The sequence below is a fragment of the Chelonoidis abingdonii genome, chromosome 3 (assembly GCF_003597395.2).
Source record: "Chelonoidis abingdonii isolate Lonesome George chromosome 3, CheloAbing_2.0, whole genome shotgun sequence".
In the NCBI taxonomy this organism is placed as follows: domain Eukaryota; kingdom Metazoa; phylum Chordata; order Testudines; family Testudinidae; genus Chelonoidis; species Chelonoidis abingdonii.
Genome location: NC_133771.1, coordinates 212,748,031 through 212,761,132, shown reverse-complemented (window position 1 = coordinate 212,761,132; position 13,102 = coordinate 212,748,031). Strand labels below are relative to the sequence as shown.

Here is a 13,102-nt window from a genome sequence, read left to right as displayed (position 1 = left end):
TGTATTTGTGGTATACCTGTGAATTTAAGTTTCTGGTAAATGAAGAGCTGAAAATGCCTTAAAGACACTTGTAATAAAAAATTACAGTTCACGGATCTATTGATAAAAGCCCTGATTCAGGAAAGCTTTTATGCATGTACTTAAGTCCATCATTATTCAGGACATTACTCAAGCGCCAGGTACTTAAGTAATGTCCTGAATAAGAATGTGTTCCTGAATCAAGGGAAAAGCAAAGAAAAATTCAATAATAATACTTACATAATTAGGTTGTGTAATTTGTACATCCAAGCGTGTAGGGATTCCTGGTTTGGAAATATGCAAGTAATTATATCCTCCGGGTAGAACACCCCCTACCACAGAAAAAACAGCTAAGATTAATATATTTGTTAATGTTGTAAATCACAATTTATTTATTCAGCCATAAAACAAAACAAAAAAGGAGTTCCCCCCAAGTCATATGTTATTTACTAAAGAATTCTTCAGAGAAAAGAAAATGTTGCTTTTTGATGGCATTCATATTGTATATGTTTTTGTATTTTTGTGTATTTCAGTGCAATAGTCACATTGGACCAGATTCTGATCACAGTTATATTGGTGTTAACATGGAATATAGCTACTGATTTCAGTGAATTATTCCAGATTTACAATCGTGTAAGTGACATCATAATCTGGTACATTATTAGCAAAGAATATATTCTTTATATTTCTTTTGGTAACTGTAAGATGTAATATGCAAGACAAACTAGGGATGGTGAATCTCAAAGGACATATTTTCAAAGATCCGTGCAGCATGTAACTCTTGCAAAGAACATACACACTTATGCACAAATATATATCAACAAAGCAATGGATTTGTGCACATATATATTGCGATATCCTGTCCCTTTAAATGTTTGGACACACTGCACTTCCCTCTTCCCAGTGGCCTCACTTTCCTGTTGGTTTTAGTTTTGCTGCCAGAACGTTAAAGCTACCATCATAGCTGACAGCTGTGTTTCTATCAGCGCCTTCCGTGTCTATCTCCTTCTCTGCTGGGTCCAAATATAACATATTGGTTATGAGGACTTTCTATAACACAAGTGTCCAGTGATCCCATTTCCTTAACAAGAAGAAGTAGTAGTAAACAGAAAATATTTTAAGAAAGGAAAACACTTCCTCTAGAAACAAGGTGGCAGACTGCTGCTGCATTTTGCTTCAGGCATAACTGGAACCAGCCAGCTAAAGAGGAGGAAGTAGGCAATTAGAAGTAGAACAAAGGAAGAGGTTTCTGCCATTGCTGCTGAGCTGCCAGAATTGTTCAAACAGAACAGTGATGGGTACTGTTGCCAACCCTCCAGGATTGGCCTAGAGTCTCTGGGAATTAAAGATTAATCTTTAATTTAAGATTATGTCATGTGATGAAATCTCCAGGAATACATCCAAACAAAACTGGCAACCCTAGCGATGGGGAAACAAGCAGCCATTTTGGCTGGACCATGTGCAAGCAGGAAGGGAGACAGCTTTATCCTGCACTGAGGACTTCAGTCAGCAGAGGGTGCCGAATTGCAGCCAAAGGAGGAATTCTGCATTCTGCAGTGTAGGCACTTGACAAGCAGAGGGCGATCAAGCACGGACAGCACTCTCCTCAACCCAAAGAAACTTCCAACAAAGTTTTTTCTCTCAGTTTGATGCATTGGTTACCCATTACAAAGAAAGTGCTAAGGATGATATGCTCTCTCTTGTGAAGGGTATGGTAATAAAAGGTACAGTGTTGGAACATAAGAATCCCCAGTTTACACAGCTCATGTCAGGTCCAGAATCACTTCAAGCTCTGGTTTTAGAAGCTCTTCACAAAGATCATTGTGGCACTGTTTGGATGAAGACAATAGCCCAGAGTCATGTCTGCTAGCCAGGGATCAACAAAGATGTTGAGAGGATGATCAAGTGCTATACTAAGTGTTAGCAAATTCAGCATGATCCTAGCCCACTTCATCTATATCCTTGATCTTGGCCTCAGAATCCTTGGACACGTATTCACATGGACTTTGCTCGACCATGAGAAGTTTACATGCTTTTGGTTGTAGTTGATGCCCATTTGAAATGGCCATAAATTTTCAGAATAACTTCTACTACAGCTATCAAGACCATTGGACACTTTTGTACTTTGTTTAATCATTTTGGTTTATTGTTACAGTTGGTAAGTGACAATTGACCTCAACTATGTTCTAGAGAATTTCAGAGGTCCCTAGCTTCAAATGGAATTATCACATAGACTTTATTCCATACCATTCTGCTACAAATGGACTAGCAGAACATTTTGTACAGACACTTAACCATGCCTTAAGAGCTAAGAAGTGTATTTTGAGCCATCAGCAGAAAATGGACAATTTCTTGCTTGTCTACAGAACTGCACCACATGCCACCATCCAGGAGTCACCTGCAACTCTTTTCTTGAAGCGATATTTGCGTACCTGTTGGGATCTGCTATGTCCTGATGGTGCCTCCTGTGCAGCCAAATCCCAAGCTGTGCATAATGATCAATGATGTGAGACTTGTCATAATTCTTTTGAAGTAGAGACTTAATGTGAACTTGCAACTATGGTTGTGGAATGAAATGGGTACCTGGATATCTTGTAAAATGCAGGGGATCTGTTTTGTTTGTGGTGAAACTATCCCGTTGTAATCTATGGATTGAGATATAGATCAGTTGCAGTCTCAGCAAGTACCAAAATCCGAGGATGTTCCAGTAGGACTTTCTGTTCCTTTGACTGAAACCTCCCCAGCTAAAACTACTAATTTTGATGGTGTGGTGGAAGAAACTTTGGTGTCTGGTCTAGCTGATTCCTTATCATCAACTGTTCCTGTTGTTCAGCACACTGCCGCACCACCATCACCACCTTAACACAAAAGAGTGTGAACACCATTGGTGCACCTGAACTTATAAATTATTTAGTTAGGGAGATGCTATTCCAGGACAGAATAATCCCTTGCAATTTAAGAGTCTGCGGTACTCTACCTGTAACCTTTAATTAGGTTATAAAGTGTTTTTTGTTAGCCGTGTAAATTATAATGTATATATTTTTGTGAAGTTCTTTAAAGTAGGGTGGAAGAATGTGATGTCCTGTCCCTTTAAACATTTGGGCGCTCTGCAGTCCCTCTGCCCCAGTGAAAAGCCTCACTTACACGTTGGTTTCAGTTTTGCTGCCAGGACAATAAAGCTACCACCACAGCAGACAGCTGTTTTTCTATCTCCTACTCTGCCGGTCCAAATATAACATATATCAGACATACTACATGTGCAAATAGATCAGAGGGAACATTGCACTTGCAATTACCCAGTTTGCACACGACTGTGATTTTTTATGGGCCCAAAGGCGCATTGGCTGACATCATGCCTCTACATAGATAGGGCCAACACAGGGTCTGTGAACCAGTTAACTCAGACTTGAGGGCTAGTGCTGGCTCTCTGTGTGAAATTCACCTCTACACAATGTGGTTCATCCATTGCAAAGGATTTTGAAAGTTTGGTCCCCAAAATGTCAGATACCCAGTTTGTTTCAGATTAACTTTATTTTGGAAATCTCACAAGACTTAAGCTTTTTTTTTTACAAAATTTCTGTTACCTCCAGGATTTGGCTCGATGTGAAATAACGTGAAAATAGAATTTCTTGGCACATTCTGACACTTCTGTTTTGGGACTAAACCAGGAAGTGCAGACACACACTAAAATTGAACCTTCTATGTGTTACTAGGAATCATTTACCATTGGATTTTGGCATCAAAACTGATTACTTTGGGGCAAGATTTGAGAAAAAGTTGTTATTTTATTGAACTTGTTGTCTCAGTCCCTAATAAGAACAAGGATAAATCACAGATAGAAAGAAACTGAGCTTTTTCACAAGAGTTTGTTGATGACAATTAGATCATTAATATGAAATTCTCAGAAAATTCAATTGGTCAAAGGTGTAAACTGCAAGGTTGGGAGAGGCAAATCTGAAAGATTTCAAGTACTGTAGGCTAAAAACTAGTATGTGTTGTTACAAGCTAATTATAAGTGATCTAAATTAGCTGCACTACATGTTCTCATCAAACAGTGTTAAGCTAGACACACCTTATCATCAAGAAGTGAGTCTAAAGAGAGAGATGAAGAATGAACAGCAAACAAATGGAACAGAGAACAAGTTTGATGGCAGTGACAAAGTGTGAGGACATGAGTCTTTCTTCACTAATATGGTTAAGTATAAATAAAGTAACATTACATCTACTGCAGGTACCCATTAGCTCAGGTGTACAACATAAAATTTACTACAGTTCAACAATTTGTTACTTAATATTTACTTATATAAAAAATTCCAACAATACTAATATAATTCATGCCATACTATTGCATTTTGTGCTACAGAAGAAAGTAATGAAGAAAACACAGAAGTGTAACAAACTGAAGAATTTGTTTTGACACACCTTGAATTTTACATCCCTTGTACATAGGGATGAGTCTATCCAGATCTTCTGGTGGCTCAGAAACTGGCTCAAGAGTTGGATCAAAGAGATTCAGCATAGCTGCAGCTAGCTGGAAACCAATCTCTTTCGAACTGAAATTGCTGTGTGTCCATTCATTTGCATAATATATATTGGAGAACTTGGTTAAAGGACCTGCCGCTCTGATAGTAACATCATTAGTATGGAAGTTGGCATCAATCACAAGTCTTCCATCATAAACAAGGCACGCGTCATTAATCGCCTTGAAGGTTTCATAATCCACTCCCTTGTTGGAAAAGTTAAAGAACGCCTAAAAAGATGTAATAAATGTAGGTCATACTACATTAGTCATTGTCTAATACAATAAATGAGGTTGTGTGACTCATTATTTAATGTGATTTATTTTACAAATTACAGCACAAAATAAAACATGACTTTGTATACTCTGATGTGGCCTATTGACCAAATTTTGAGATTAATTAAAAGGGACCCAAAGAGCTAAGATTTATTGAGCTAAGAGTATTCATAATTTCCTGTTTTCTGGTTAAGCAGATGTACTATATTTTAATAGCTATATATTATTTAGTACTTTAAATATCCTGAACTGAAGTACATATTTTATCTTTGTCATTACAAGTATATGATAAAGAATGCAAGGCTTTACAAAATTCTCCTCCCGCCCCCCGCAACATATAAGCCAAACTGAAAAACAACGTACTTGAAAATAACACAATTTTCATGTCTTTGAAAGGGTATTTGTGCATTATATATATTTAGCTAAAACTATAATATTTATGAGAAACCATAACTATCATGTTTGCCAGATTAGTTTTTATACTCTGTAGATATAATGGTATTCTATTTTTCAACTAACAAATGTTTGGCTTAATTTCAAACATTTATTAGTACATGAAGACAAATGAATGATAAAATATAAACAAGTCAAGTAAAAGATTTTTCCATCAGAATTATGAGATGCTAGGTTTCTATTTAAAAATTTCTTGCTTATACACCATGTGTTCTTTCTTCGACAAGGTTTGCATCTCTTTCTAACTTAACATATTTTTTAATTATTATTTACAACATAAAAACAAGAGGGACATTCAATGAAAAAAACGGTTACCCACCTTTCATAACCGTTGTTCTTTGTGATGTGTTGCTCATGTTCATTCCATTCTAGGTGGGTGCACGGTCATGTGCACAGTTGTCGGAGATTTTTGCCTTAGCAGAATCCTTAGGTTTTGCTGTGGCACCCTCTGGAGTACCGCACTCATGTCGGTATATTTGGCACTGCCGGCCCTATACTCTCTCAGTTCCTTCTTGCCAGCAACTCCAACAGAGGACCAGGAAGGCAGGTAATGGAATGGACGTGAGCAACACATTATTATATCCTTGGGGCCAGTCTGTTTAGGAAGAAATCACTTGAGAGCAGACAGCCGACAGCTAACAAAACTACCATTTATTTACAGACACAGAGCTCGCCTAACCCGCCGAAGCTGGCCGGGCTATCCCCTAATAATCTAACTCAATTGCCATAGAAACAAAAACCATGACAACCAAATACACAACAAATTCCTCCCCCCCAATAAGAACACCCCCTAAATAAAACATACACTAGACTAAGAAGGGAGGTAGAAACTCCTCCATTCCCGGCAAAACCCTGGGATATTTGCCCCATAACGTCCGTCCAACGGTCCCAGATTAAAGATCCACCGATGAGGACCTCTGTGTATAGCTGGATTACGCGATACTCTGGGTTGTTGCACCTGAAAGGTACCGATGGGCGTCAGGGTCCGCAGCATGACCGGTGAGGGAGGGTATCAGCCCGTCTGGCAAAGGCGCCGTAATGGAGGAGAAACATAGGAACAGGTATTCGTGATGCGGTTCCTCACTCAGATAGAGGTGAAGTCAATACCACTCAACGGTGAGATTTGTTTCCCTGAGGACTGGCATGACCTGGCTAACAGCTGATCTATATGCCGCGCAGCTAAGCATTCTCTGCAGTCGGACTTGTAATGCAAACACAGTCCTGTTTGAGTATGATCGTGGCAGGGCCCATTAGCTCCAGAAGTATAATTCCCGAGCCAAAACTGGTGTCCTGGGCAAGATTGCATCTTTTGCTCTGGTGTGCCCGTCTGATGACTTGAATTGCTGCTGATGTTTTGCACATAGTTTGTCGGGGTTCTAGAAGATTTCAGCAATCTAAAAGCAAGTGGCAGCCGTTGTCCCATCATGTAGAAAAGGCCGGGTATTGCCTGGTTGTACGCATGAGGTGTTTTCTGAGGAAAGGTAAAGAGATCCAATGACGCTTGAATGGAGTGTTTGTCCCTTGCTGATCTCAGAAGCGTGTTTCATTGTTCGATGAATCTTTCAGCTATTCCATTGGTGGACGGATGAATGGTGTGAGGTGTGATGATGGGTGTCACTCAATTTGCTCAGAAAAATTTTGAAAGCTCCTCGACGACTAAGATCAGAGCGAGAGAGTCATAGTCCCGTATGCTCACAAACTAGGGGACCTTTTAGTCACTAATGTGTTGTTTCTGGCAGACCAAATGACTAAAGAGTCCCTAGTGTTTGGATGTTCCTGCAGTATGACGGCATTATAGAGACTTCTGACGCATTTAGAATGGGCATACTACTGCCACTCAATGAACATGCTTCCTTCAAGGGGGGCAGCGAAATCAATGTGAAACGTTTTCTTACTTGTGGTTTTATGCCAGTCCCATGGGTGTAGGGGTGCCATGGGGTGCATTCCTCACATCCTGACCAACCTAAAGCTTTTGCCTTTCTCTTTAATAGCATGTCCCATCCAGGCCACAAAAATAGCTTCATCAGTTTCCTTCATCGCGCACTATTCCACAGTGACCGATGTAGCTGTTCTAGCATCTTTGTATCTCAGTGTGGTGAATAATGACATGTTCTCCCCACAACATAACTCTGTCCTCCTGGACATGTAGGTAACAAGGTCGGGGTGAAGACCGGAGAGGTTGTCGGATTTTCCCATGCTATCACCAGTACATAACTTGGACAGAATACTGGGTCAACGCGAGTTCCTTCTTTATCTGAGTAGCAGTGATGGTGGAATCTCTACCTTTCAAAGTAGAAGATTCCTTTTGGGCACTATCTTTGATGTTTGACCGGCAAAGGCAGACCTGAGTAGGCATCTGCATTGCCCGTGCAGAGTTGGATTTCCGAGATTGATTTCTATACGTGTTGCTGAAGTAACAATGCCAATGTTGCATATGACTAGCCAGCTAATGGGGGAATGCCTGTGTAGGTCAAAATTTATGTCAGAGTCTGATGGTTGGAGAAGAGTAACTTTCACCCAAACAGGTACGATAAACTTCCGACATTCCAAAAACAATTCCTAATGCCTCACGGTTGATTTTGGGCGTAGTTAGTTCTGCTTGTGCTTAGAATGCGTGAAAGCAAAAGCAATAGGTCTCTGCTTCTCTCAAAGGCATTAATTGTGACACGACTGCCCCACTCCATAAAGGGAGGCATCACAGGCCAATTGAGGGGTAAAGATGGATCAAAGTGTGAGAACTTCAGAATTTAAGCGAATGCATCCTTAGCTTGTTAAATGGCAACATTCCTAGGCTTCAGTCCACTTCCAGGCCCCTTGTTCTGCCCAAGAGCTCATGAAGTGGTTTAGCAGTGGTGGCTAAACTGCGCAGATAAACCTTTCCATAATAGTTCAGTAGTCCTAGAAACGAGCCGCAGCTGGCTTACATTTCGAGGTGGTGGAAGCCTCCACAATAGCTTTAATTTTTGCAGGCAGCTATATAAGACCTGCAGAATCAATGATGGGTTCCCAAATAGTTCAACAGAGCTTGAAGAATTCACACTTGTCTTTGTGAACTCATAGGCCATACTCTGTCCGCTCTTTGTAGGTAGCCTCTAACTTCTTAAAGTGATCCTCTTTCATTCCTTCCAGTGACTCAGGATAATCATCGTAGATCAGCATTGAACTCTCTGACAAGCCACACAAGATCTGTCCATTACCCTCTGGAATAGGGCGGGAGCAGACATTATTCCATTAAGGGTAGGCGACAGTATCGAATAAAGCCCCTTATGAGTCAGCAACAGTTCACAGCTCTTGGGACTTTTCATCGACGTCATATGTAAATTATGCTGACCAGATCAATCTAACTGAACTTTGTCCGCCACCAGGTTGAGAAGAGGTCATCGATGCAGGAGCGGGTAATTGCTCCTGCACACACACTGGGTGACAGTGACTTTAAAAATCACCAAATCCAGAGACAGAGCCATGCTTTCTTCACTAGTGGACGAACAGGAAGTGGCCCATGACTATGGGTAACTGGTATTAGACTCCATTGGTGGACCAGGCGCTCCAGGTCGCTCAACTTTGGCTGAGGCACCACTATGGGCACAGTTGCGCTTTCAGATATTTTGTGGACGTCAGCGTTTAATGTTCATTGTCACAGTGATTCCCTTCAACTTTCCCAAATCATCTCAAAAAGAGCATGTTCCTTAGTATAGGGGTTCAGACGGTCTCTTCTTTTAGTCATCAGTGTCACTTCTGCCCAGTTCAGCTGAATCTTCCCAGCAAGACCTACTCCATTAATGGCTAGGTAGTTACCCCCTCTCACCAACAAACAGTTGCAATTAGAGCTGTCCAAGTGAGCTCCACTTAACATCAACAGTGCCCAACATGGCACAGCTTCTCCCGTAAATCGTCTCAGAACGTTTTTGTTGCCTTAAGCCGAAATGCTGAGCTTTTCCTTTTATACACATCGGAGACCAAGATGGCTGCACCGGTGTCCAGTTCATACATATAGTTTGGCCATCCAACAACGGGGTTAACCCCAGCTATTCTGTGAGCCCACTGCAAAGACAAAACATGGCAGTGGCACGTTCCTTGTGATGAGGTGTCACCCTTGATCATCCTGGTCTGCTCTAGCTATGCAAGTTCCTCTTTTTGTCGGCCGAGACACAGCCTCTTCTTTTCTTTTGTTTACAGGCACACTCAATGTGTCCTTTTGGCCACAAGTGTCGACATCACAGGTCCTTAACACCATGCATTCTATCCTGGTGACCTGGCTTACCACAAGCGGTAACTCTTGACTCTGCATAGTTTTGTGGGAGGTTCTTGTGAACACTTTTGTACCTAGGGGATTCACCAATGTATTGCGCCTCCCTTGTAGCCAGTTCCAGTGGTAGATAGCACTGTCACAGTTTCTGTAACTCGTAAGCGCGAAGCCTCTGTCATCAGGCGTCTTCCGTATAGCTTCACGGTACAAAGAGCCACACACTAACCTATCATGCAGGGCAATCATTAACATATCTTTAATTCACAGTGTTCTGCTTGCGTTTCTTAAAATTGCTACAAATTGCACAACAGTTTCATCTTCTTTTTGCTCCTTTTGGGAATCCGATTCTCCATGCAATTACCATGGTTTGGGGAAAAATGGGATCCAGGTTTTCAACGATGTCACTGTAAGATCTAAGCTGTCAGGCTTCAACAGGGTGAGGGTGTAGTAAGCTGCGTAGCAGGGAGTAGGTTTTAGCCCCTACAACACTTAAGAATATTGGCACCTTCTTCGCTTCTATAATGTCATTTGCAATAACAAAAAGCTCAAAACGCTCAGTATACACATGCCACTGCACTACATTCTCATCAAAAGGTTTCAGTGGCCCGGTCAGAGTAACCATGATTTTTAGTTTCACTTTCACAGTCAGTGGAAACAAGCAGTTTTTTTGTTTGTTTGTTCTTTACCTGGACTTCTACTTCCTTCTGTTACTGGAGCAGAACCAGAATCCCATCCTCTGTCGCCACTTGTTATATCCTTGGGGGCAGCCGGTTTAGGAAGAAATCACTTGAGAGCAGACAGCTGACAGCTAACAAAACTACCATTTATTTACAGACACAGAGCTTGCCTAACCGGCCGAAGCTGGCTGGGCTATCCCCTAATAATCTAACTCAATTGCCATAGGAACAAAAACCATGACAACCAAATACACAACACACATCTTGAAGAAGAATAGTTACAAAAAGTAGATAACTGTTTTTTCTTGCTTGCTCATGTCTATTCCATTCTAGGTGACTCACAAGCAGTATTCCTGAGGTGGGCTCAGAGTTCATGGCCATGCAGCTTGCAACACTGCTCTACCAAGGCCAGCATTGTCTCGGGTCTGCTGGGTAAGTGCATATTGATGTTTCGCTAGGCCAGGCTGCACAGGTGAGCAGGAGGAGAAAGGGTGGCGATGACTAAAACTCATGTCTCTGTTTCTTCTCTTTGCAGATCCCTGCCGGAGCTGCCAAGGCCTTAGAGGCAGGGATGGTTGGAACTGCTTTCTCGTCGATTGTGGCATATGTAGACCCAGTGAGTGGAGGGTGGCCTGAGTGTCCTTCAGTCTGTGCAGCTTCGCATCCATTTGTGCTGCAAAGAGTTGGTTCCCATCAAACGGGAGGTCCTGGATGGAGGACCGCATCTCCTGGGACAGGCCTGTGGTTTGAAGCCAGGAACTGCACCTCATGACCACCACCAATGTGATCACCCTGGCAGCCAAATCAGCTGCAACCCAGGCCATTTGGAGGGAGCATCTTGCTGCTGATGTATCCTCCTCAACTAGGGCCCCAAATTCTTAGGCTGAATCCTGGGGCTGGGAATCCTTGAATTTATGGAGGGAGTCCCGTAAGTTGAAATTATATCTCCCCATTAAAGCCTGGTAGTTTGGCATCCTGAATTGAAGGCTGGCCGTTGAATAAATCTCTTTCAAAAAGGTCCAGCCTCTTGGCCTCTTTATTTTGGGGGGGAAGGGGTAGAACTGGTTTGCCCTTCTCTGTCTTTCTCATTGGCTGCCGAAATGACCAGCGAGCCTGGAGGTGGGTAGGCGTACAAGTGTTCGAAACCCTCAGCTGGGACAAAATACTTCTTTTCAGCCTTCTTGGAGGTGGGATGGGAGACGGGGTTTGCCAGAGGGCTTTGGCTATTTTCAAGACCCCCTTGTGTGCTGACAGTGCAACATGTGTGGGGGTAGATGCCGAGAGCACATTAAACAAGGTGTCCGACTGCTCTGTCATCTCAACCATCTCCAGGCCCAAGTTCGTGACCACCTTTTGAAGCAGAATCTGGTGCTCCTTAAAGTTGTCTGGCGTGCTGGCATGAAAGGCTCCCACAACCACCTCATCTGGAGATGAGGACGATGACTGGACCCCTGCAGGAGGCCCAGGGGCATCATCATCTGAGGGGAAGGAGGTTTTGGAGTGGGCACTTGCTTCTCCACTCCAGCGTCCGATTGTGCTTCGCAATGAAGAATGATGTGAAAGGGGCATCGGTTCGGTTCCTTCCCTACTTTTGGAATTCTTTTTCTGAGACTGTAAAGAAAGGGGAGGGTGGGCAGATAGTATGAATATTCAGAGAACACTCTCAAAGAACAAGTTAATGGTAAGCAACCTCTCTTTCTTCTTCAAATGCCCTCTGCATATGCCCACTTGTGGGAAATTAGCAAGAAGTTCAGCTCCCTAGAAAAGCGGGCTGAGGCGTTCTAGGCAAACGAGGACTATAAAACTGCCAAAACTAGCATCAGCTGCAGATGGCAGTCCAAGAGTGTATTGGAAGAGGCCACTGTTTCACACTCCCACATCAGACTGTAGTGAGGAACATTCCCCCGCCTTGCCATGTACATCTACGGCTTCAAGCAAGAACTTTACAAATTCTACAAAAAACAGGAGAGCTGCAATGGATGCTGTCTTCAAATTAGTTGAAAACTTTTGATACATCTGGGTAAATGAACACTTGGCATATCTTAACAGGGATGTAAAAGAAATACAGACAGATAAAAGGTCTATTCAAGGTAGAAATGGAAACGACTTGAGACTGAAAATGGGGATTTCAGGGTACCAACTGTCATAATAACATTTCACATAGGGACTACAGTTTACAGAAAACTGAGTCATGTGGTTTGTCTCTCAGTAAGTCTGGGCAGTAGAGAAAAATCCTTTCCTCAAGCGTATGGTGCGAACGATACTCTGACAACTAGCAGACCAAGAGCTTTGAGACACAAGCAGGGGCAGCTCCAGGAACGAGCATGCCAAGCACGTGCCTGGGGCGGCAAGCCATGGAGGGCGTGCTGCCAGTCGCCACAAGGGTGGCAGGCAGGTTGCCTTCAGCGGCATGCCTGTGGAGGGTCCGCTGGTCCCGCGGCTTTGGCGGACCTCCCACAGGTGTGCTGCCGAATCCGCGGGACCTGGGACCTCCCGCAGGCAAGCCGCCGAAGGCAGCCTGCCTGCCATGCTTGGGGCAGCAAAATACCTACAGCCGCCCCTGGACACATGGCTCCACCCCAAATCAAATGAGACACTGGCACAAGAGGACATATCTCCTGGGCAGAAAAATGTATTCATCCACCTTGGGGTACTCACAATACAAGAATCCTGCCACAAAGAACTCTGGAGTCATTTGGAGCAGCCATGAAGGTAAAGCAGCTGCCTCAAGTAACCCCTGTGGTAAATGGTGCAATCCTTCCAAAATCTAGGATATTGCCAAATGAGTGAGGACTGTTGACCCAAGCATGTGAGGGTAGAAACTGAAATCACAACCCATGCAATCTGGATGAACTCGTATCACAGTTCTGAATGTTTGAAGTGCAGTAGATTGTTTGGTCAAAAATTACTTTT

The 13,102-nt window shown here is 42.9% G+C and overlaps 1 protein-coding gene across 1 annotated transcript in view; it reads right to left on the bottom strand.

Moving 5' to 3' along the window:
• Positions 1-13,102, bottom strand: part of CFAP61 (cilia and flagella associated protein 61) — a 200,388-nt gene that overhangs the window by 44,085 nt on the left and 143,201 nt on the right. The window contains 2 exon segments of the mRNA XM_075064507.1: positions 259-350; positions 4,441-4,768. Of these exon segments, the coding sequence (XP_074920608.1) occupies positions 259-350; positions 4,441-4,768 (420 nt within the window).